This window comes from Rattus norvegicus, chromosome 16 (genome assembly GCF_021556685.1).
Source record: "Rattus norvegicus strain SHRSP/BbbUtx chromosome 16, alternate assembly SHRSP_T2T, whole genome shotgun sequence".
NCBI classification, from domain to species: Eukaryota; Metazoa; Chordata; class Mammalia; order Rodentia; family Muridae; genus Rattus; species Rattus norvegicus.
The window spans coordinates 55,023,015-55,049,734 of record NC_141549.1 but is presented as its reverse complement, the minus strand read 5'-3'; the positions used below and the strand labels follow the sequence as shown (position 1 = coordinate 55,049,734).

The 26,720-nt window shown below is 42.0% G+C and overlaps 2 protein-coding genes across 1 annotated transcript; both read right to left on the bottom strand.

Annotated features, from left to right (window-relative positions):
• Erich1 (glutamate-rich 1) overlaps nucleotides 1–26,720 on the bottom strand; it is a gene marked incomplete at its 5' end in the record, with an annotated part of 52,793,804 nt that overhangs the window by 28,614,629 nt on the left and 24,152,455 nt on the right.
• On the bottom strand, nucleotides 746–25,684 carry Cyp4v3 (cytochrome P450, family 4, subfamily v, polypeptide 3). Its single transcript, NM_001135600.1, has 11 exons — nucleotides 25,230–25,684; nucleotides 20,983–21,095; nucleotides 15,961–16,046; nucleotides 14,816–15,006; nucleotides 14,378–14,447; nucleotides 12,903–13,029; nucleotides 10,764–10,949; nucleotides 4,916–5,018; nucleotides 3,839–3,973; nucleotides 3,563–3,742; nucleotides 746–2,291 (listed from the first exon to the last, which is right to left on the bottom strand). The coding sequence occupies exons 1-11, from the start codon at nucleotides 25,441–25,443 to the stop codon at nucleotides 2,119–2,121; spliced, it is 1,578 nt and encodes a 525-aa protein (NP_001129072.1). The 5' UTR covers nucleotides 25,444–25,684; the 3' UTR covers nucleotides 746–2,118.

Genomic DNA, 26,720 nt, shown 5'->3' with positions numbered 1-26,720 from the left:
ACTAAAACAAGCCGGCGTCCGTTGAAGAGTGGGTAGGAGCCCAGCATCATTCAGGGCATCCTTTCTTCTCTCTTCTTTTCCCCACTCATCCCTTTCATTCCATCTCCTCAAACTTGCTCCAGAAGAGTGATCAGTTTCTTCTGAAGATTAACTCTCTTTCCTTCAGTCCCAGCTGGACAAATCCCAGGGAAGACTTCTGGCTTTACCCCATTTGGGTCAATAAACTCAAACAGAGAAAGCAGCTCATGCTGGAACACATGTGTGCCTGTGTACACACATACATATACACACATACTAAATACAAAATTACATACAAAATGTAAAAAAATGTATAGAACAAGGGTTAAATATGTGGTATAAATTGGGAGTAACCCCATTTTATACAAGTAAAGCCCATTAAGGGGCCCCCAAATCATTTGGGGTAAGTCTTTTGACTTAGTCCCAGTTTCTAGGTAGTAAGGGTAGTCATTTCCTGGACTCTTTTCCAGTGATTATCTCCCTCCTTGGTGGTATTTCTTCTCATTGGCTTAGGGCTCGAGTCCTGTGTCCTGGGGCCCTCTGGAAAGTCTAACAGCCCTGTTCGGTAACATTGCCCTGAATGACCCATGTTCTAGTGCTTGCCAAATAACTATTTTTTAAAATACTGTTTTCCTTTGCTGCTGATTCATGATACAAATTCTACCCTTTCTGTTTCTTGCTTCTGTTTGCTAAGCTATGGAAAACTGAAAACAAAACAAGCTACTGATCCTGTTAAAAATTATTTATTAAAAGGAAGTTTCTAAAAGTCATTGCATGAAGAATAGTAGCATTATATCACCAAATAAAAGCAAGGAGTGGAATTCAATTGCCAGCTTGATGGGGATGTTCCACGGGACTGAGTTAATTAAATGTCTTCTGCTGAACCAAGTGTGATAGTACAGTGTAACTAAATATAGAAGAAAAGATTCTTTCTTCTAAAAGTAGAGGAATTACAAGAAACACATGCCCACATCGAGGGCAGAAATCCTGAGTCCTGATTCATCCAATCACAGTTCTGAGTTCCATAACGCCAAAGTGTGTAGTAGGAGAGAGTATTTCAGAAAGGAAGTGGAGAGGCCTTGGTGTAGACATTTTAACTACTTCTAGCCATGACAGAACGTGGGCAGAAATTTGCTGTCCCCTTTATTCCACACCCCTACTCTTAATTAAATGGCACATAAGCAGAAAGTTTCTGTTGTCACTTGAACTTCAAAAGCCACTAATTATGTCCTCAAATCTGTCAATGCATCTCCGCCATTTGATATGCAATAGGACACTGCCTGTATGCAGAGGGCCACCATAAATGCCTTTCCTTGTTAAAGATGTCTGTAGAGTTGAGAGTTAATGCTGAAGTTTGTCAAATAGCTCATCCAAACTTATACTTGTAAAATACACCCAAAATAAATGGATCTGCCTAATGTTTATTGATTTAAAAAAAGCCACTAATTAAGCTTCTGTGAGAGGTAGGACATTGTGGAGAGGAATCTCTTCTAAATAATAAGATGTATAAAGTGTTTGTGTCCACCAAGAACAGAAAGAAGATTCTAGTTCACAGTCAACAAGGTGACTGGAACTTGACGCAGGCATGCAAGGGACTTGCTTTTCATTATAAGAGCTGGAAGGGCTCTGGCAATTACGTTACGACTGATACACTGATGACATTATAAAAACTTAAGCCTGGTATCCTGAAGGGCTTAATTATCCAACATTTTCAAATGCTACATGGATTTCCAAGTCAACAAGGCTATTTTCTTAATTCTGAGATTTCATTAAAATGATGACCTTTGCGTCTAACCAATGGGATTAAACAGGCTGGTGACCGCTCTGTTATCATTTTTCCTGCACGTTTATGTCAGTGCTACTTCAGCTTGCTAACAGTGCCCTCGAGACAGAGAACAGGTGTGACATTGTCATCTGTGCTGCTAACAAACATACAAAAACTCTCAGTGATAGACTGGGTCTCAAGATCGGTGGGGACAAGAAAGAAGAAACACTGGGTCTGAGGATTCCGAGTTTTCAGCTCATAAACTAAAATTTGCAGATGCCATCTTTCTTATGGAATGACCTTCGTCATGACAGGGTCTCAGCTTGAGGACGGCGTTAGGGGTCATCTTCATGCCTCCTCTTCAGCTTGATCCAGATGCCATTATTTGGCCTAAGAATCAAATCTCCAGCCAGGCCGAGTTCTTCTCTCTTCTGGTTGGATTCTATCCAAAACTCCCTCAGGATACAGGCAAGAATGGTCTTTTCCTCCATGACCGCAAACTTTTGACCTTGAAGTAAACGTAAATAGCATCACTTGAATTGTAGATGCAGCTGAACATGAGATACAGAAGCTGCCGGGCAGTCCCCCAGTCTCTTCACATCTATGTGATCCACAGAACAAACTCCCCAAGAAGACTGCTGAAACTGAGGAGTTTGAGTGCTCTGTTTGCTCCCACAATAGTTGGATTATCTGTGACAGCCAGACAATCTCGACTTTCACAGCACTGGGGACTCTTTATAGACTCTATATCTGTGGATTCAACTGACCATGCATTAAAATACTTTTAAATTACATCTTTACTTAATATAGCCTTTTTGCCTCATCATTCATGCCCTAAGCAATACAGAACAATTATTTTACATAGCATATTTATTGTCATTAGTATGGTGGGAATCTGGAGATGACTTATGTATCCTTGAGGATATAACTATGCATTCACATGCAAATTATACCAGTTTATACACAGGCTTTTGCATCCTCTCTGAGAGGTCCCGGATCAAATGCAGTATTAGATGGGTATCAGAGGACACCCAGGGACGACACCTCTCACTCTATCTTTCATTTGATTACTTGACAAAGAGTCTCACTATGTAGCCCTGGCTGGCCTTGCACTCACAGAGAGTTTTCACTACTTCTGACTCCTTAAGTATAAGCCACCACGCCAGGCCACTTCCAATACTTTATACTATGAATATAATTAGAGATAGGACCTTAAAGTTAAAAAGTAATAATAATAATGTTGCATGGTTAATTAAGTTTAAATGAGTTAAATGAGGTCATTAAGGTGGGTCTCTGTAGGAACCAAGACAATGACATTTAACACGTAGGCACACACAGAGGAAGGACCACGTGAAGATATACAAAAGGAAGGCTGCCATGTGTAAAGCCAATGAGAGAAACCTCCCAAGACACACTGGCCCTGCAGCCTGCTCAACGGTGAGAGGTTTAGTTTCTATCCTTCCGAGCCATCTACTCCGTATTCTGTCTCACAGAGATCAACTGTTTCTGCCTCCCCATCACTAGGATTTCATAGGCACACAATACCCAGCTTTACATGCCATCTAGGGACAGACTTGAGTCCTCACACTTGCACAGTATCAACTGAGCTGCCTCCCCAGCCCCTAACAGTGACATCCTAGAATTGTCGTGTATAGAAGAGAACAGAACCCTTTTCAAAGTCTATTGCCTATGAGTAATGTCACACAGTGCTTCAGAGAGTCATGTGAGAAATCTATCATATGGGCCTGAAAGGTGAAACCCACTTGCACGGATACAAACCAATGCAGTTTCTAGGTCCAGCAGAGAATGGCACATAGGCATAGGGGTGGCGTCCTTGGGAGTTTTCAGGAAAGAACCGCTCTGGCTGGAATTCCTCAGGGTCTGGGAAGTATCTAGGGTCTCGATGTAGTGCATAGGGAATGATGACTGCTTCCGTTCCTTTTGAGATTTTGTAACCCGCTGTCGAAGTAAGCAGTGTGTCAGGACACTGGGGCCAGACAGACATCAGAAATATAACTCCTGCCTCTCCCCTATGCCACCATTAAGACTACTCACCCACTTCACAGTCTTCGCTAAGACTCCGGGCAAATAAAGGGACAGATGGGAAAACACGGAGGGTCTCCTTAATGACACAATCCAGATATTTAAGTTTCTTCAGGTCTTCCAAGGTGACAGGGCGATGGGATCTTCCTGGTTACAGTAAATGTATAAAATGAAACAACGCGCACACACACACACACACACAGTGAGGTAGACATCAGGGCAATGCCAGACCACAATGCAGAATGTCAAATGTCCACGAGCAAAGCAAAATTTCTAATACCAAAGATAACCAAATAAAATGAAGCACTGTGCTAAGTCAGAGAAACCAGATAAGCCAAGACCATCTCCAGTTTTAATACATTAATAATTACATTGTCATATTACAAAGGCAGAGATCACTTATGATTCCATTTACTGAGACAGGAAAATAAAATGGTGACTGCCAGTGGGGGGTTAGAGGTAAGGGGAAAAAAGATGAATGATTGATTAGTAGTACAGGTTTCCTTCCTGGTGCTGAAAATACTTTAGAGATGATAGTGCTTATTGTATAGTAGAAACAAATCCCCCTGCTGGATCACTCACTGTGTCAGATGCAGTCACATAAAGGGACCCTCCCTTTACCCTCATAACTAGCCCTGCCTTCCCACACAGCATCTTCTTGGCATTGCTCGAGGTACAGCACAAGACACTAAGCTGAAGGTACTTGTTTCACCTATTCAGCATCAGGACCATTGTGACCAGTCTCACTGATCTGTGCTTCCTTAGCTTCTACTCCGGGATAGCCACCTGTCAGGACATTTGTCAGATGCCTGCTACGGAATTCACTAGGCCTTGTCAAGGAGACAGGTACAGGCAGGAGTCCTACACCATGGCCTTTCTGTTTATGACAATGGCATCCCTAGGGATCAAGAATGACCATTGCTGGGTTGGGGATTTAGCTCAGTGGTAGAGCGCTTACCTAGCAAGCGCAAGGCCCTGGTTTCAGTCCCCAGCTCCGGAAAAAAAAAAGAAAGAAGAAAAAAAAAAGAATGACCATTGCTTCTGTGGACTCAGAGTTCCCAACAGAGCTAACCAAGGGGCCCAACATACCAAACACATCATCCAGCTCCTTGTCCACTTTCCTCTGGACTTCTGGATTAGAGCCCAGGAGGTATAAGGACCAGTTTATGGCAGCAGCAGTTGTATCGTGACCCTGTAAATATAAAAAGGAGACGTTTAGATGAAATGACCTAGAGTGGGGAGAAGAAACGTGTAGAGCCCACCTCCAACAGAAGGACAGTGCATCAAGTGAGGGATGGAGTTGCTATCCCACAGTCAAAACTCTGACCCATAATTGTGCCTGTCTGAAAGAACTGCAGGGATAGAAATGGAGAAGAGCCTGAGGAAAAGAAGGTGGGGTGGGGACATCCTCGTGGAGACAGGGGGAAGGAGGAGGAGGTATGAGATGTGGAAAAGTCTGAGGGTGGACCAGGAGGAAAATAAAATCTGGAATGTATTAATTGATTGATTGATTGATTGATTGATTGATTGGTGCAGTCCTGCTGGGGTACATATGAGGAGGAAATTGAACTCAATCTGCTTCTCACAGCTGCAGTGTGACTGACACACTTAAATCACTCAGTGCAGCGGCTCATCTCAGTGAGAGAGAAATTCAACAGTTTCTTAGCTGGGCAGAAGTGGCACACTTTCATAATCCCAACACTTGGGAGGTGGCCGAGGCAGGAGGATTGCTGTAGTGGTTAGTTTTTATTGTCAAATCTCCACACCCAGGAAGAGAGAGAGACTGGATTGAGGAACTGCCTCCATCAGATTGGCCTGCACACACATGTGGGGGCTTCTCCTTGATTAATAATTGATGTGGGAGGGCCCTAGCCCATTGTGTGCTGTACCATCCCTAGCCAAGCGGGGCTGGGGCTAAACAAGAAAGAAGGCTGAACATCAGTGGGAACAAATCAGCAAGAGGCATTCCTCTGTGGTTTCTGCTTCAGGGTTCTGCCTTGAGTTCTAGCAGGCCTCCTCTGCCAGTGCAGACCACCAAGGATTATTTGTGGGTTTCTGAGCATGTTTTCCCACTGAGGACATTGGCTAAGAGCCAATTTCACACTTGGCTAGTATCAGGCAAAATGCTAAGTATTTTGTAGAAACTAATCTCCGTAACTCCGGAAATACTCGTTACTAGTATTTGTATTTTAGAGACTTAAAAAATGTAAATAACTTCCCCAGGAAGTAAAATCAGGAAATGAACACTGGGCCTGACAAGCAGCAGAGCCTGCACCATTCTGCTGTGAGACTCTGGTAGGCCTGTGGTAAGGTGTCAAGTCGCCACCAGGACAGCCTGACGCTCCACCTATTCCATATTTCAGGCCTTCACCTCTTTCTCCTCTCATCTCACTGGGCTATTTCCATACAACTGCAACCCTTTACAAAGCAACTCTGGAGTACAGCCAAGATCCAAGAGCTAGTGCTTGACTGTGTGCTAATTCATGTAAAGAAGCACTCCTAATAACTCAATGGCTTCTCTTGAATATAAATAATAACCCCCACTCAAGTATGTGGGAGAAGATGGCTCCTGAACTACCTATGGATGAAGTAAAACATGCCGAAGACTTTACAGAAGCGAGCACCACAATGGCTGAATTATTTCAATTAATGGCCAGAATCTGAGGCATGGACCCCTGGAGGTAACAGCTCGCATCCAGAGCATGGAGGATACACAGTATTATAATTGAACGTGGTAGACTTCTACTCAGTACAACAAAGAACACTGTCAAGACTTCAAAACATGCTGAAGCTGCAGCCTGGCTGTTTTTACAAGAGGGAAAGCATGGTTGTTGGTAGGAACCAGATGTGTAGGCTTGCACACACACATGTGTACATATGTATTGTGTATATGGGTACATATGTATGTGTTGCTGTGTAAGAACATGGGCAAAGTAGAGATGGTGTGAAATGCTAATAATGTATTTGCTGCATGTCTCTTACGTGACTTCTATGATTGCCATGTACTTTTAATGATCTAATCTTCATAGCTATTCCATGAAGCCCATGCTAATAAAATAAGAATAGAGAATGTGGTTGGTTGAATAAGAATGACCCTCATAGGCTCATATATTTCAATGTTTGGTCACGGGGTGTGACACTACTTGAAAGAAATATGGCCTTGTTGGAGGAAGTGCGTCATTGGGAGTGGGCTTTGGAGTTTTACAAGCCCAAGCCAGGCCAAGTGTCTCTCTTCTTGCGGCCTCAGATCTGAATCTAGAACTTTCAACTACTTCTCTAGTACCATGTCTACCTGTGTGCAGTGATTTTTCCTGCCTTGATGACAATGCACTAAAGCTCTGAAACTGTAGCTAACCCCAGTTGAATGCTCTCATTTACATGAGTTGTTATGGTCACAGTGTCTCTTCTGAGCACAGAACACTGACTAAGACAGCTGAGGCTATAGCCCAGTGGAAAGCACTCATCTATTATGCCCAGGGCTTCAGTTCAATGCCCAGGTTCAATCCCTATGACTGAGAGGAAAAACAAATACTAAAGCCCAGTGGTCCAGAAAAGCTAGGGGAAGTGCTGGAGGCCACACTTCCAGTGGATTGGAACTGTGATTTGGCCCCAGAACCCATACTTAACACTTCTCTGCCTTTTGGCTAATTAAGATATCTATTTTCTCTTTAAGATGTCATTTTAGAAAGTTATATATGAGTTACCTTTTGTTGCTATGATAAAATACCATGATCCAAAGGAACTGGAAAGGGGAGTTTGTTTTGATTGTGGTTCCAGAACAGAAGTCCATCTAAGTAATTTGAAGTTAAAACTCCACCCAGCAGGCATGAAGCACAAGGTTTGGTATTTGGCCTGCTGTTGTTTGGTCTTGCTTTGGTCCTGTGGTTCGTGACTATGCCCACATTCCTCCATTTTGGAAAAGAGTGTATTTTCTATGCTATTGTATACTGGAAATATGTAATTAGTGTTTTGATTTCACACGAGTCACAGTTAAGAGACTAGCATGAGTCATAGCAGAGACTCCAGACCTTTGAACAGTAAGACTGCTGAAGACGGTGGGATTTTTAAGTTGGAATAGATGCATTTTGCCTCACAAGATAGTCATGAGCCTGTTGGACAAAGGTGCTGAATGGCGGTGGTTTGAATGAGAAGCATCCCCCAGAGGCTCAGGTATTTGAGCACTTGGTCCTGTGATGGTGGTACTGTTAGGGAGCATAGGGCATTTAGGATGTGGAGCTTTGCTGGAGAAAGAAAATCTCTATGATGAGCCTCTCCCAAATTGGGTTTCGTCCTCTCAGCTTCCTATCTGATAAAGGTGATCAGCCAGCAGTTGTTTTGCTGGAGATTGAACCCATAGTCTCACACACACTAGGCAAGTCGTCTACCACTGAGATTCCCTGGCCCTGGCCCAAAGGCAAAATTTTAAACCATTGACTCATCTAGATCTCTGTTTACAACACAGAGAAACCAGTTAGAGCTGGAATGGCCAGAAGTGTTTTATTTAGTTCATTGGCACAGATCCAGAATAAGAATGAAGGTCTTCAGATCCTTCATACAGCTGTGCTCTCTTATGGGGTAGAACCCTTCCCTAGAGAGAAATGGATGACCCGATCCATTTGCATATTGTTGCTTTTGTTGCTTATGGTTTTAGGGGTCATCTTCAAGAAATTAGTTCCTGGACCAGCCATTGGGGAGCTGTCCTCATATTTTTCCTTATTAGTTTCACAATGCCATGCCTTACAGCTACATCTTTAATCCATTTTGAGTTAATTCTTGTTTAAGGGGTGGAATGGGGGTCAGTTTCTACCCTTCTGCGTGTGGCTGTCTAATCTTCCAGACTCCATCTAATGTAGATTCTTCCCACTGTGTATTCTCAGCATCTCTGTCAAACATTGACTGATTATAAGTGCAGAATTACTTTTTGGATCTCTAGTCTATCCCATTTGTCTCTATATAAGTTTTTATGCCATAAACATGCTGTTTTCTTTACTATAGCTTTAAAGTGTTTTAAAGTAACCAGATGACTTCTTTATTCTTTCTTCCCAAGACTGTTTTAACTTTTCAGGGACTTTTATGGTTTCATAATTTAGGCTTGTTTTTCCTAATCTCCAAAATAAGTCATTGGGATCTTGTTAAGAACTCTACTGAATATGAATAACAGGGATGTTTATAAACAGGTGACCGGATTTTAAAATTGTAGTCTATGTATAATAAAATCATATATATTCTTAAAACTAGGATATCCTATTATTTGTGATAGTATGGATGAACCTTAGGGAGTATTATGGAAAGTAAAATAAGCCAGGGCAGAAAGATAATACATGATCTCACCAACATGTAGAAACTAAAAATAGTCTAACTCATAGGCATTCCCAGTAGAAAGACATTTGCCAGAGGATAGGTAGTAGTGGGGAAAACAGTAAGGAGAAATACTTAAAAAACACAAATCTCAGATGTAAGCAATCAATCCTCATGATCGAGCCACATGTTTGTGGCTACAATTAAATACAAGGCATTAAATACTCCTAAAGAGTAAAGTGTGGGGCCGGAAAGATGGCTTAGCAGTTGAGAGCACTGGCTGCTCTTCCAAAGGTTCTGGGCTTAATTCCCAGCAATCATGTGGTAGCTAATGACCATCTATAAAGGGACCTGAATCCTTTGAATGTTCTTACTCCAGAATTGGGTAGATGGACACATTAATCAACATGATGTGAACATTCTCTAATGTGTACATGTATCAAAGTATCACACTGGACTCCAGAACCCTAAACGATAGTTATTTACCAGTTAAAAATGAAATAAGAATTTTAAATGAAATCAGGAGAGCGTGGACCCTGCATCTGGACGGCAGGAGGCAGAGCAGCCAATGCAATGCAAGACGCAGCACTCAAGGACCCTCTGGAAGCCCTGCCCATTTTCACAACCTCCACTTCCAAGCTGTTGCTGCATCATAGGACTTTCTGAAACCTTACTTTCTCAATCCACGTGTAGAAAGCTCCACTCTCTGTAATATTCTTACAATAGTTTCAGTATTTTCAAGAAGTGTTTTTAAGAAATATTAAAATGCTAAAAAAAAAATCCCATTAGAATCACAACCTGGTAAGATTCTGTCTAAATCTCATCACAGTAGCCAAAGGCCAGACATGAGGATAATGGCCCTATTTTCAGGAGTGTAATGGCCCTATTTGGTGAGGTTAAGAAAGAACATAAGGCCAGAGAGGGAACTGAGGACAACGTGAGACTTTGTATCTTAGAAAAAGTCTGGAGATCCTTAAATTCCCTTTATAAAAAATTATGTGTCTATCATTATCCTGTTCCTAAGTTTTATAATTTTGGATGATTATATTAAAATTTTCCAGTTATACTGATTAATTTTTTTTAAATTTATGCCAGTAATTCAAAGGGACATTGAAATTGGAGAGATTTTTAATTACATTTATTTATATATGTGCATACACTAGACTGCACGCATGTTCATGTGCACACGTGTGTGTGTGTGTGTGTGTGTGTGTGTGTGTGTGATGGCACATGAATGGAAGTCAAAGAATGACTTGAAAGAATTAGTTTTCCTTCTTCTATGTTGTTCACAAGAACCAACTCCAGTGGTCAAGCTTGGCTGTAAACACTTCACTCCCTGGGCCATCTTGATGGTCCCATTTCTGTGGAGGATTTTTTTTTGTAAGATTTATTTTTATGTGTATACCATATTTCCTGGAAGTAGAGTTACGGACAGGTGCGAGCTGCCAGTGGGTACTGGGACTTGAACCCAGGTCCAGCCAGTGCTCTTAATTGCTAAGCCATCTCCCCATTTGCTTGCTTGTTGCTGTGGTGCTGGGAATGGAACCCAGTCCTTGTGTCCGGCAAGCAGGTGTTGCCACCATGGCACATCCTGAGTTGTGAAATACAACCAGGAAAATTACCTGACAACAAAAGTTACCTCAAACATGAAGGTGTCAACTTCCTCTCGGATGTCTTCATGGCTTAATTTGTTTCCTTCCTCATCAGTCACACTCAAAAGCAAGTCAAGAAAGGCCTTGCGCTTAGTTTTCGAGGGGAGAGGACCCCTCCCAGCACCTATGCAGTCTTGCTCTGCCTTCCTTGCATTAACCCGTTCAGCAATGACCTGTGGGATTTCAATGACATTGAATCAAAACTTGCACTTTGGGGGAGGCATAATGGTACATTTTCCTATGAAAACATGCTGTCTTCTTTAACTCTCCCTCCCTCCACCCCCCCCCAGACTTTCTCAGTTCTTTATTTCAGTGACAAGTTAGGCTCTTGTGAACCAGCACCAAAGCCTCTGGTTAACACTGAGGATGTCATGTGATGAAACTATTAACTACAAATGTAATGACAGGACAAACTTGGAGTTTTCAAGTACTATTTTTGCAGCCTTTCTAACAGGGGAATAGAGTCGCTGTCTACTAACATCCCTAGGGATGTGAGGGAAGTAACGAGGAACAGTGCAAACGGGAGGGAGGACCCAGCTACAGTCTGCACTGATTCTAGGATGGTTACGTCAAGTTATGGAGAAAGGTGATAGCAAGCTCATGAGCCAACAGCTGGTGCCAAGTCACCCCACGGGCTTGCTCTTCAGTGAGCCTGGTATGCTCTGCCCTTGAGAGCTTATGTGACTGGATCCCTCGCCACTTTCAGGTCTCAGGTGATAGCCACACAAGAAGTCTTCTCTGCTCGTGTCTGCTCTTGTCCTTAATACTCTGAAAGCTCCTGACTTTTGGTCACAGCCCCACACACACACTTCATTTATTATAATATGTTACCCCACAAACACAAAGCTACCATCCACTTAGTGGAGTCAGCCTTTGCGTATTGATTTTCTCCCCAGATCAAGAACACGTACAAATGTTCTAGAATGCTCACTACATACATCTGAATTAACAACAAAAATAGTCCATACACCTGCTGTGCTTACATATATTTTCTTTTTCCTGTTGGGTAACTGAGTTTTCGGATGAAGAGGCTTAAGGGAGTAGATTCTCAGAAATTTGGGAGCAAAATACTATGTTTTCTTTCTGATTCTTTGTGGGTTTTTTAAGTGTTTCTGTCTCAATGTAGTTTTCAATATTTGCAAAATAAATGGTATCTTCTATGCAGTCTAGAATTCATTACGTATTGTCACTGATGTTGATGCATGACCTTTAGGGAGGAAATATAATTATACAATGTGACCTGCTTCTCCTCCTGTTACCTGACACTTACACTGTGGGCCACTCAATATTATCTCATTCACTTAACAGCCACTCACTTAACCACTTGATCCATTGGTGGCTTTTCCTTATCCCAAAGAAGAAATCCTAATAGACTCCAAGCAATAATTACAAGAAAGAAAGGAGATATTTAAACACATTTCAACACATTTAAATTGCATTTTGATGTATGGTTTCAATTAAACTTTGCTCTTTGATAAGCATGTCTTCAATCCAAAAATGAATCTCCTATGCTTAAAACAAAACCCTTATCTCCTGCTTATTTTTCAATTTGGAAAAGAAAATAGTGCAATCAAATTAATCTTCACTGAATTCTGCCCTGTGCTGAGTCACACGTTCTTTCGTCTGAGCGCTACCTGCCTTCCCAAAACATTTCCCAAGAAACTCGTGCATGCTTCTCCGTCCCTTTCCTTTCTCATCAGAACCCTGTTGGCTAATTAGCGTTCAAAGTCCTTAGATGTTCTTTAATTGATGTTATAGATGACCTACTCTCCTAGACTACTCTCCAAGACGGTAGGGAACATGCTTGTTTAACTCGTTTCTCTGTTCCCAACACTGGGTACAGCACTCGACACTCAGCAAATACTTCATTAATGCTATTCGGATATGTAATTAAATGTAATACTGATCATTGTTTTGCATTTCTATTCGATTTAAATTTTGTAGAACAAACATTCTACTCTATAGTCTACATTCGGGTTTGTTACTAACCAGAAAAAAAAATATTCTAACAAAGAATATTCTAACATTCGGTAATAGCTGCATATCATCGTGAAATTGTTTAATTCCACTGGATTCTATGCTTTGTCTCTATTCATGCACCCACCTCCCACACACACACGACTTACATTGTTGGTAAAAGTATGTAGACTCTTTAGTCCCTTTTTGTGGTCCCTTCCTTCTTTAAACATAAGGTACCAAAGGTCAAACCAAAACCAGGGCATCTTCATTCTTCTGTATATCATATCGCTCATCCTATAAACGGGATAACATCACCTTTTATATCAGGACATTATCTCCTGATCTTTGCTGTCTGGCCTTGGCAACGTTAATAAATGAAATGTTGTTGATTAGTCTTCAGTGCTAATGGAGACCCACGTTTAATGCCAAATGGTGAAATAAGAGACTAATATACATACGGTGACACTGAAACAAATAATAGATGTATCAGAGAAATAAAAAATAAATCTGCTATGAAACATGCAGATGGCTTCAGGTCAGTGCTTTTGTTTCTACAGTGTGAGTTTACAACTTCCCAGGAACATCAGCACAACTGGACCAAAGTTTTAGATGAAATGTGCCCTCCTTAACAGCTCTTTACAAGGGCCTTTCCTGGGCACTATTTTCTAGAACATATCCATGCTTTATAATCTGGTAACATCTTGATCGTCTCTTTGTCAACAAATGTTGCAGTCCCTAAATATATATTTCTTGGTTTAATCTCCTATGCTATTCTGTTGTCTGTGTCAGTTTAGAGCTACCTGGTAATTGCGTAGCTGTTCAATAAGTAGTTGTTCGGATGAGATTAGTTGAGGAATGAATTAACATAGTATAAATCAAATCCTATTTCCATCTCTTAACAATAATTCCAACCACTTTTAAAGTTAAAAAACAAAAAGGGCTGCCTCAATTGCAAAATCAGCACCCACTCAATGTAGAAGATGTGGAAGAAAATAAACAGAATCAAAAATTTCCCAGTAGAAAAGAAAAATAGACACGGAACAATGGTAACCTCTGTCAGCCCTCTGATATAGATCTTCCAGAGCAGGGGTTCTCAACCTTCCTAGTGCTGTGACCCTTAATGTAGTTCTTCATGTTGTGGTGACCCCAACCATAAGATTATTTTGTTGCTACTTCATAACTGTAATTTTTCTAGTGTTATGAATGCTAATATAAATATCTGTGTTTTCCAATGGTCTTAGGTGACCCCTGTGAAAGCATTGTTCAACCCCCAAAGGCATCAGTCATAACCTGCAGGTTGAGAACCACTGTTCTAGAGTGTTCTTCTTACAAATAAGTTATATATGGAAATATTTGTTGTGCTCTTAATGCTTTTATATCTTTCTTTGGTCATTTGATATTAAGATATCACTGGAGATTTTAAATTTCTGTAGCGCTCAGACATACCTTAACTTATATTTCCAATGAAGTCCCTGTTAATAAAGTTGATGCTTATGTTATGAACTGAGTTTTTTGTTTTAAAATTCACTTCAAACACGATGAAAACACCACACAGACAGATGTGATTAGCCATGGTTTTCAAGCCCAGATCAGTAACAATTTTAAGGAAAAGCCGAAGACCTTCCCCGCAACACACACTTACCTATACACTGTACGGACATACTCAGAATCACCATTACTTTGAGCTCCAATGTTCTTCCCCATAGCCGTTTCTGCAAAACACAGGTGAGAAGCAGCCCTTTACTAACTATACAGTCAGCTTGTGTTTGCTGGGTGACAGGGGACACTGAGAAACTCTGAATCCTGTTGTTCTCTTCCGTTTTTTCTTCTTTCCCCTTCTGTGTCTCCTACTTCCATTTCCTGTCATCCCTTCCCCTTTGACCTTTCAGACAAGGAGTCAAGGTGACTGCTCTGGTCAACCCCCTAGAAATGGCTGCTGCTTCTTTGGGAGGCTCATATCAGTAACACCGCCCTGAAGGATGCCGGTTCTTTCCAATCAGTCCCTTCGTTGTCCTACCCGTGGAATGTTGTTTTCTATTTAAGCCATTTAATTCTCATGGCATAAACTGATCAGACTTACCACAGATTATATCCAGAGCACAAAGAGTGATGGGGAAAAAGCAGTTAAAGGCCTCTTGATTGACATGTTTTTCAAGCTTGTTAACCAATATATTTGCTTGCTCATTCATGACATCTAAGAAATCCTCCAGAATTGTAAAATGGAAACTGGGTGTTAACATCTTCCTCCTGGCACGCCATTTGCTCCCAGTACTGCAAGCACAGCACATCAGAATCAATCAAAGAGGAATAAAATAAAATAAAATATAAAATAAAATAAAAGCCATGGCATGGCAGCCACGAACCCAGACCAGTCAATACAATTCACAGCATCTCAATGATCTCGCTCGAACAAGAAAGACAGACGTGTGTCACATTCTCACGTATGCCCTCGGTGTAGGTATTTGGACTCTGTCCTATGATGTTAACAGCTAAAATTACTTTCATAAAATAGAAAATGTTGAGGCAACTTTGCCCATTTCTAAGAGGTATTTCTGAAAACCAGTCCCTCCCCTAAGCTTTATCTTTCAGGACCCCACATGCTCCATGACTCAACCTTAATTTCTGGGGCTGGAATCCTGCAGAATAGTTTATACTAAATGTCTTTTCCTGGCTGAGCCCTCCCTTGGGAAAAGAAGCTGATTTCCAGGTGCCAGGTCAAGGCTGACTTACATACCGATCTGGGGCTGCCTGGCTTCGCTGCTAGCTTTGAAAGCCTTCCCTCCACCGTGTGTGTTCACATTTCTGCAGACCTCTTCACTCTTTGAGTGCTTTCCACACTTATTAACGTGTAACTTCTGGTTGTAAGCATGCCTGGGTAGGGACTGCCTATTACCATGGGTAGAGGTTACAAGACACTTGGAGGCTGTCTATCAAACAATCGGATACTCTCTTACTGTTAAGTGTCAAACCCTAAGGTACCTATTTAACACCTGGCCACCGGGATCTCCCAGCAGCCCTCCATCTCCAGCCCAGGGTCTACCTTTGCCCTCATGGTTCCAACATCTGGTCCCCCTCTCCTCACACAGCTCAGGGGTATGTGAACTCTGGACTCTGGACTCTCCCAGATGTCTCTGCCTCTCCCTACGTTCTCCCTTTTCGCTACAATAAACTTTCTCCCCCACCACACTTAGGAGCAGTCATGTCCTTTTCTTTTCATTCACTCACCTTGTAAGAAGTCCTAGTCCCAGCCATGGCTGTAGGAACTTGTACATAAAGGATTTATCAATTTGCTTCGAACTGGTCAAAATCACCTTAAAAAGAGATTTATTTTTTAAATGAGAGATTTACATGTCAAAACGACTATAGTTATTAGAGGATCAGATTTAGGGCATTGTCTGCTTTTCAGATCAATGCTTTATCAACCTTTATTTTTCTCTGTGGTTCATTTCATCTTTAGGCCTCAAAGAAATCTACTCAAGGGTTTTGAACATAAATAAGTTGTCAGCCAAGCCAGGGGACCAAATGGAGCTGAGGAAAATGAAAAGTGAATCCCCTGACTGTCTTCAGCTTTTGCTGTCAGGATGGGGAATGCTTTGTTTCCTGAGTTTGCACTTACACACAGCACCTAATGGCTCTACTCATGGGAAGTGGAGCTAAGTCATCCTTAAGCTGATTTATGAGCTTTTAAGTACTGGTCAAAAGTATTGTCCTGGTATCCCGACCATGGGACCCTTGATTCAGAAATATGGAGAAAAACATTTCACTCTTTGGAACCAAATTAGACTTGCTACACAGCCTTATCGAAAAAACAGGGGGAACTTACAAAAAAAAGCAGAATCCCACCTCTTATTGAAGCACATACACTTCCTGGTCCCAATTCTCCATCCCTTTGACCCTACCTTGTCCTGCTAGTCCAGAGCTAAAGATTTGCCTTTACTTGAAAACAGTCAGGCTACTGCCTTGGATATAAAGGGTGGACATGATGTTTACAAATTTAAAAGCTTTTAGCAGTCTGTTTACAAAAAGATAACCTTTAAAATGGAGACTTAGCAACTGTGGCTCAACAACTCACCAGTACCTTGATTAATAAAGAAACCAGTCTAACCCCACAAGTGCTTAAGATGACATCGCAGATATTAATCAAGTTCTGCCAGTAGCCCTGTGGTTGCCGACTCCCAAAAACTCCCTCCCCTGCTGTGGTCCCTCAAAGCAGCCATGTTGTTACTGATTTAAAGGTTTTATATTCGTTTATACATTGATGATATAGGGGAAAAATGCCTTTTCAATGCCCACTCTCAATTATCTAACACTCAAAGTTCTGCTTCACTCTGATCAATCCCCTTACCTCTGCCAATGGTGAGAAAATAAGGCATACACCTACTTAACACAAATGTCCTAAGACCTACATACATTTCATTGTATGGAGGATGCAGTATTAGCCTCCTCTGCTAAAGACACAAATCTAATTATTTTAAAAGGTTTACAAGCTTCATGATAAAGCAGTTACAGCTTACCCAGGCAAAATTCAGCTAACTCGGATATACTGTTACTAATTCTTTCTTTAAACCTCATCATTTACAACTGTCTGTTCACCCCCCAAAAAAGATAACTTCAACAGATTTTAGGCAGTATCAATTAACTTTGACCTTCCTTGGAAACTCCCAATGCCGCTCCATCACACCCTTTAGTGAGAAAACTTTAGTGAGGAAACTGTTTTAAACTCACCTCAGATGACAACTTCACCTATCATATAATGGCTACAGCTGTTAGCCCAAACCTTCGGACAACAAACCACTTTACTGTTGATGATGAGAGTTATGTCTCTATTTATTTTTCTCTAACCACTCCGCTTTCACTTACATCAGCCATTGGGTGATTAACCCTCCCCCTTCAGTCATTTTAGAATGGCTATTTCTTCCCTAAACAAAAAACTTTTGCCTCAAACCGACAAAGAGTAACCTTTACTCAACGGAGCTGAACCAAAACAATCCATTCTCCCAAGTCTCAAGACACGTTCACTTTTATTTTTGTCTTATAGACCTCAGAAGAAAAGGAAAGAACATTTACAGGGTTTGGGGGACAAATTTTGCTTTGCTTCTTTCCCATAAAGACTACATATGCAATCGCACCACTTCCCATAGGGACCTTTCTCCCATAAATGCACATCCTGTTTCTATATGAGCAATAACCATTTTATCAGATGGAGCCAAGCAGTCGGACAAAGGGGGCCATTGCATAGCACCATGATGCGGAACTGTGGCTCTCCCCCATAAACCCTACAGGAACTACCACCCAAACAGCAAAACCTCGGGCTGCCCATTTGGCTTCCTGACTTCTCCAAGATCAACCTTTCAGTCTATTAACCATTTCTCCCTGTGTGGCTCAAGCCACTCCACGTTTATTTCAAGACCCCTTCTTGTCATCACCATCTGAAACATCCCTCTAGACAAATCCAATATATTCTTATTCAATCCATACAGGAGGAACCGGCCCATCACAGAGGAAAACCATCATGACGACACCTATTTGTGTCTTTTCTTGAACAGGCCGCTGCTTTCCATTCCTTGTTTCACCAAGAAGCTGAAGCTTTACAAAAATAACTTCAGACATCACAGATCCAGTTGCAGCAAGTCACCCAGTCCTGACCAAGTGTCAGTCACTGAGTCCCAGCGGCCCCGAAGGAGTTAACTCCCGAGGTCTTTATCCGAATGGTCTCTGGTAAATACTTGGGTACGTTTCTTTGGTTCTTTTAAATGTGTTTGTGTTTGACACTTTTTTTTTAGCCTTTATCTTTGTTACTACACAAACTCATGAATCTGCTAGAACTATCTCCAGATACCCATTACCGGCTGTCTCTATAAAGAGGGTCCCCAGAAAAACTAAAACAATTAACACCCTACTGGTGCATGAAAAGCTTTTATCTCATTTTGCCAACTTTGGATATTTATGTCTGTCATGGCATTCCATAAAACTGTCAAGGACAAGCCATAATTAAATGAGACCATTTGTTACTCAAAACTCAAATATATAAATGAAAACTAGGGAACAAAGAATTTCTTTATTTCTCAACTTCCCTCCCTAACACGTGTGGGAAAATATTATTAAGAATCAAAAAGTTTAAAAAACAAACAAAACAACAACAACAAAAACAACAACAACAACAACAACAAAAACAACAAAACCCTACATGGTTTTATGTAAGCTCCCTCAAGAGGTCATCAAGGAGCTACATCCCATTCCATTCATTAATTGGGCCTAAGGCTCCAGACCTTCTATGAGCCCCAACATGACTGAGAAAAGCCACACCATAGGCTAGCACCAGAAGGCCACAACAGAAGGGGGACCCTCTCCGGAATTTAAAAGGCATTATACCTTCTCCAAGAATCACTAAAACCATAGAAATGCTAATTCATACCAGTCATCCAACATATTCCACCATTACCAACCAAACATCAATGGCTTCCTTGATTGCCATGCCCCTTAATTAATAAAAAAAAAAGGGCTTAGGATTATAGGGATAATTTTTCTGAGAATGCTGCCTGTAGCTTGCCCTTACAAACCAAACTTTCATCCCATCTGTAACAAGCTCATAATGTGACAGGAGATCATTTATGCTATGTTCTCGTCCTGCTTAAAGGCTGCATTCAACCTGCTTAGTATCAACTGACCTTTAGGAAAACATGCAATCAATCTTCCTATACTTTGGACTCCCAATGTAATTAACTCCTATAAGCTCATCTGAATGCACAGTTTGAATGTATCGTATTCCCTAATTTTTCTTCATAATTCCCTCATGCCTCTGACTCAGAACAATGTACGTGTGCCTAAGATGTGACAACTAGACTTAAGACATTCCCTGAAAGCAGCAAAGCTTTGATAGCAAGGCACACACACACACACACACACACACACACACACACACACACACACACACCACAGTGCTGAAAGAAGCATGCGGGTAGGCCATGATAATATTTGATTGTGGCTTATGTGCTATTCTGAGCTAAAAGGACTAGAAATACATTTTTTCACTTTATGAGAGTTCTATAAAAGACTGATTAAGACGAAGGTTCCTCATCCCTTCTCAATACCATACGTAGCCTTGGTGATGGTTTGAAGGAGAATGGCCTCATAGGCTCATTCATTTAAATATTTGGTCTCCTATTGGTGGAACTATTTGAGAAGAATTAGGGGGTGTGGCCCTGTTGAATGAAGTGTGTCATGGAAGGTCAGCTTTGAGGTTTCAGAAGCTCATACCATTCCCAATTAGCTCTCTGCCTGATTCTTATGGATTTCGATGTGAGCGCTCAGCTTCTACTCCTGCTGCCCGCTGCCCACTGCCAATGCCAATGCCCAATGCCCAATGCCCACTTCCCACTGCCTGCTGCCCTCTCCCCCCTGCCATGATGCTATGGACTCTAACCCTCTAGAACCCTGGAGCCCCAAATTAAACTCTTTCATTTATAAGTGGCCTTGGTCATGGTGTTTCATCACAAGCAAAAGAACTAAATAATCAAGAAAACCTCTGTTCTAAACATCAGGTCAGAAAACCCCAGAAGACTCCAGGCTCACTCTTGGACAAACAACACCAAAGCTTCGTTTCTTTCCCTCATGCTCCATATCCTCAGTATATTAATAAATATATCATTGATGTTATATGAAGCCCCGAACACCATGACAAAAACACCCCTATTTTATTAGTCACGAATTGTGAACTCTCAGAACTGTGCCTGGTACACAAGGCTTGGTGCAGGGTCATTGTACTAGCTAGCTATTCAGGAGGTTGAGGCAGGAGAGGTACAGGCAAATTTAAGGGTTGCCTGGAGCTACCAGATGAGGTCAAGACCACCTTGGGCAACTCAGTGTCTCAAAATTAGAAGATATAAATAGAGCTCAATGGAAGAACATTCTCATGACCTGCAATGGCCTTACATTAAATCTCCAGTACAAAATACTAAAACCCAAAATAACAACAACAATCTCCCACTGAAATTTCTTTCAAAAGCAGAGCAAATACACTGAGACCTAATAAGAGATACACATAGCCATGGGGAGTTATTCTCCCAGGATTGCAACCTAATTGCCACAATAAATCACCCAGTGGCCTGCACGATGCCTCATAAATGAAATGCTGTTTCAATAGAGTGTAATGAAATTCGAAGACGCATTTGTTCCTGTGTTCTGGTGAAACGCTTGTCTCACAGTCTACACAGGGAACTCTCTACCTGTGTAATCCTATGTACTCACCTCCACATTCTCTGCCTTATAAAGTGCCACCAGGGGCACTGGTCCAATCCAGAGTTTAATGATGGGCAGGTGTCGGAATTCTTCTGTGTACTGAATTATCTGCTGAAAAAATTCTGGAAGAAAATGTTCTTGTCTTAAATTCAATCAGGGCGAGAATTTGTTCATTGAATTGTACAAATGTTCACTATCTCCTTTCAACAAATACCCAAGCCATATTTCATATCACTGTTAGAGGAAGCTGGAGAGGGAATGTGAGCTCGCAGGAGTCGTGCAATATTCCTGTAGCTGTAAGGTCATTTAAACATAATATCTGTCCTTCAGATAAATGTAACAATGACGTAAGTTATTATTAGGTAATTGTTAGGATTTGATATGGTAGAATGTACATTTTTAATAAATCAATGCCCAATACCGTGGATCTGTTAAAATGGTAAAAGCTGACTTTGGCCCAAGACTCAGAACTTGACAACTGAACCACTGTATCACTTGAAAAAGAGACCCCAAATGTCTCTTAGAGGAAAGTACTGTTGAAATGGCAGAGAAGGAGCTGGAAAGATGGTTCAGCCAGTAATGTCCGCTGCTGTGCATAAGAACCTGAGTTTGATCCCTGGAATCACAGCATAGAAGGAAAGAGTTGGCTCTAGGCAGATGCCCTTTGACCTACATATGCACTGTGGCATAGCATGCATCACACACACACACACATTATTTTAAACTTTTAAAAATTCAAGCTGGAGAAATGGCTCCGTGGGGACTGCTTTTCCTGAAGACCCAAGTTCAATTCCTACCACTCACAGCAGAGCACCTTAAATCCAACTACAAGGGATCAAACATCCTTTTCTGACCTCCACTGGCACCTGCACAGATGTGTCATGCACTCACAGAGATACACACATGTACATGCATATGTATGTATGTACGTATTGAAATATCTTTAACTTGTAGGCTATCCCAAATCATTAGTTGCAAAGTCTTCTGGTTTACATTAGCACTATGCCTGCCTTGGTCTGAGATGATGGGGAGTTAGAAGCTTTTGAATCTGTGGTTGAAAGGAATCAGATCCAAACGCTGGGCCCTAATAGGGAAGTTGGTTATTTAACAAAGAAGACTGGAAAGCGTAGGTGTTTAGAGGGCAACGGAAGTCCACGTGCAACACTGACAGTGAGGTCACCAAGGCCTGACTCTGGACATTAGCCGCAGAATAAAAGGCACAGCCTCTTGTATAAGGGACAGTGTCACTGAGATCAGAGGTTGTACCTTAGCGGGTTCTGATAGGCCCAACTCTGCTGAGCTCAATGTGGAGTACAAAGGGCCTCAGGAAATGCGTGGTTGGCAATTAAAAGACAAGCTCACCTTAGACAAAGATCTGGGAATTTGGCTCAGATTACATTTTAATCCTCAAACAACTGCAAATGTTATTTCTCTAAACAAAATGAGTAAGAGCAACAATAAAACCCTTAGCGCAGAGAGTTCTTAGCCACTTTCCAAGTAAGGCAGTTTCATAACTGAAAGTTGAGCAACGCTTCTCATCCTCGAATCCAGTGCTTGTTGACGATGGAATAAGTTGTCCCTTTGTGAGGGGCCGCTCTCCTCCCTCAGACTTACTCCAAGGAGCTCTCCTCCCTCAGGCTTACTCCAAGGAGAGCGGCTTTAAGGAATCCCATCAGCTCAAAGTTCCTTTCAACTGGTCTTAGTCACTAAAGACTTCTACAAAATAGGAGACCTTCCAAGGGTAAAGTTGGAGGGGTTCTAAGGTCAAGACTACCCCAAATAGAATTTTGATCCCAAGCATTTATAATGAGGAAAATCAGAAAAGATCAAAATATCTAAAACCTAAAACCCTGCATGACTAACATCCTGAAAATAAAATTACAGAAAAATAGTTTGTGAAAATGAAGGAAAGACATTTCCTTCAAATTATGGAAAATGATTTGCTCGAAAGACTGTAGAGAGAAAATAAAACAAAACAAAATAAAAATAACTAGTATGCTTCAGAGGCCACTTTGTGAGCTAAAATAAAGCAATAATAACACATGGTTTTACAATCAAAACACCCAGACATATCGATAAGCATCATGAGCAGATCAACGGTGTTCAGAAAGAAAAGGTTCCAAACCTAAAATATATAAGCACATAGCACTATCTTTGGAACTGTGTTAACCGCCCTGAATCATTGTTAGCATCTCAAGTGTCATGGCAACGGCAGACAACGGAAATGTGATGTTGACGTGGAATTCCCACAATGAGGAAGTGCAGATGCCCAAAGAACTAAGGCCTCAAAGTTGTCTTCGGTGGGTGCAGATCTCTTCATTCCTCGAGGATGCGTCAATATTCTTACACACGGGTGCACACATACACTCACATACACATTCACACACACATAAAAACACACATACATACACATACAAACTCACACATACATACTCACTCATATTCATACACATCCATATGCACTCACACACATACATATATACACACATATACATACATACATACACACAAACTCACACATACATACACACACTGACACACACATTCACGCACAGCACACATACATACACACACGCACATTCACACATATACATGCACGAACACACACACACACACCACACAATGATTCCTCAAAAAGTCAACCTAGGGATAATGTATTGGTGCTGAGACCAATGTGCAAAGATAATGCCCAAGCTGGATTAGAACCCTTCAGTCTTTGAGTCTACAGTGTCAGAAGAAGCAGCAGCCATGGAAAATGAAATACTTGCATAGAAAACTGGGGGGAAAAGAAGCAGAAAAAGCTATGAGCTTGCCTAAGCAGTGACATCTGAAGGCTGGCAAGCCCGGACTTCTGATGACCAAGGTAGCTGAAGAAAGTATCAGAGAGACACCAGTTTGCTTTCTGCACTGTTTCTTCTGTGCTCAGGGGGCTAGGATTCTGCTCGTGTTAGAGATGAGGCTTTCCTATCTGGGCCGCTCAGATTCACTGACCTCCTTGAAAAGCTCTTCACAGACACACTTCAAACAATGCCTTACCAGGTCTTGAGGTGGTTCATTTTACTTAACGTGATGGGACTCCGTGTATAGAGCCAGAGACACTGAATGTTTCCCGAGACTCTGGCTTCCTACAGAAATCTCCCTTTTATTCACCGATGGGCATTTTGGGTTTTAGATTTCCTCTTTTGTGATTTTCACAGTGGAATGGTTAGGATACACTCTCGAGTGTCAGAGTGGAGGTGGAAGGTAGCTTTCTCTTGAGGATTAGCCAACCAAGCAGCGTGCGTTTTACCACACGGTTTTAATATACGTAAATGTGTTGTGGGTTACTTCTTCATGAGGATTGTTAGGTGACGACAGTTTGCTTAACTTTCCCATGATGTCCCATGTTATTCAAGTTAAGTAGTTGTGACAGTTTTGGTCTGGGGTCACAGAAGCGATAATAAGGGATCTTAAGAAGATTTAAAATTGACAGTCGGCCTGTAAAACAACTATCGATAGTTAATCTGAAGAAAGGGCAGGTTCTTTTAAAATGTGCCATCTGGAAGGATCTCCTCGGTTCTGGGTGTCCCAGCGGACACAGCCATGAAGAGTAAGTGTTAAGACTGGGTACAGCATCCCTGACAGAGAACCACAGATTCCACTTTTAAGGCCTTTTTGACTTAAGATATTTGTTTACGGCAATAGAACAAACATTTTTGCAAAAAGCATCTTTTAAAAGTTAGTTCAAGTTTTTAAAAAATACAAAAAAAAAACAGAAACAACAAAAACAACAACAAAAACTCTGAAGTTCAAGTAAGGTTCTTGAAAGTGGACATATAAATTTACCTCAAGCAAATTTACCTCAAGGTACCAGTAGAGTCTGCTGAAGCGGCCTTGAAAGACTTCCTCAAAGTAATCAAAATACAAAGGGCAAAAGGATTTTAAATATATTGATCACGTTTTACTTGGAAATACTGCAATCTGTTATATACACACATGTATGTTTGCTATGTTCGTTAAAGGGTCGGAGACACACAAAGCAATTTGGCACCAGAGTGGAAACTGGAATTGGGAGAATTAGGAATCTATTCCCTATGCGGATGAAAGATTTCTTCTTTCTCGTAGTAGCCAATGCAAAAGGTGGGTCTGAGGACCTCAACTGTGGCAAGACACAATTGGGAGGGAAGGGGAGCAGTCTATTAAATAGGCTTCTTAGACTGACAAGGACCCTGGCAGCCTTGGGGTCCGAATAGAGATTTCCTTGTACAAACACATACCTGTGTTGTTGGGCTTCATAAACAGCGCATGTCCCACCAAGGGGTAAGCGCGAGCCACCGACGGGATTGGCCGCATCTGCTGCCACTTTCGTGCATAGCTTACCAACATCTGCAGGATGTTGAGCAAGACAGTGGCGCCGGCCACGGAGACCGCGCTCGCTGCGCCCCAAAGCAATAGCTTCTGCCCGCTGAGCCCTAACCACAGCCACAACATCTCTCTTACTCCCCTCTTCTCTGGGGCTGCCAGTGAGAAGGTGGCAAGCAGTCGCTGCAGGGTGTAGTGGAGGGAGGTCTTTCTCTAAATTCAGGGGACAAGTTCGGAACTCCGGGAGGTAGGAGCTTCGGGCTCAGTGAGAGGACCCCCCGAGGCACACCAGATCCTTTCGGGTCTTCCTGCTTTGAAGCCGGGAAAATCTTTACCGCAGCGCCAGGCCCTGGAGACAATTTCCCGAGGCTGGCAGGGAAAGCTCCCCCGGTCTGTTGTGATGCCCTGCAGCAGTCTGAGTAATGCGCACTAGCCTCCGGAGTGCAAGGCGAAAGCGAAACACCGGAACAACTTGTGAGCGCTGAAGTTCAGAATGTACTGGAAGCTCTCTCGGTGTGGAAAGACGACAACAGCAGAGGAAGTTGAATTTAGAATAGCTTCGGGATGGAGAAAAACAAAAAGAAAAAAAAAACCAAAAAACAAGAAATTCACATCACCAGTTCCGGACACCCTGGGGCCTGCTAATGGGGGCTGTTGAGGATTTTGCAACTCCCTCGGTGTGTATGGAAGAATTACGGATCTCCTCCGCGCTCTGTTTAAAGACTTCAAATGAAGAGTCCTCGATGTTGAAAGGCACTCTTTGGAATTCTAAATTCACTAGCCCTTGCGCAAACCGGTCGCACTCTGGCCTCTGCTTCAGGGTCAGGCACAGCAATCACCTTCCCATGACCTAGAAATTTAGGAGAGCCACACGTCCAGTGTGTCAGCTGACAGACTGAGTCACTAAAGCTAAAGGAGATCTCAGTCTAGGCACTTCCCTAAACATTCTCTGACCAAAGAAAGCCAGAGAACAAGGGTGGGGGTGGGGTGAGGGTGGGGGTCGTTCAGAAGAGGATGAAAGAAGGCGTGCTATGAGGGGGAGGGGGTTGGAACCATAATTACGGCGCACAGTCAAAATGAAGCTAAAACTGCCAAGCCTGCAGAAGGGAAAGGCCAGAGAGAAGGCACTGGAGGGTCTACTCTCTAGCTACCCATGGAGGTGTACAGCCTGAATACTAGTTCCGTTCTACATCCAAATCTCCAAAGGGCGGGACTACGAGTGCTCATGCCTACTGCACTCTAGGTAGGTAGAGTGCCAAGAAAGTTGAATCAAAGATGTCTTGGATTCCCATTTTCCTGAGTTATTTTCTTACAGAGACTGCATGGTTTGCCCACAAACACCTGTGTGGACTCTGTGACCTGGAGAAAACACATCCAGGGCTTTTCTCAGTTGAATTAAAATTGTT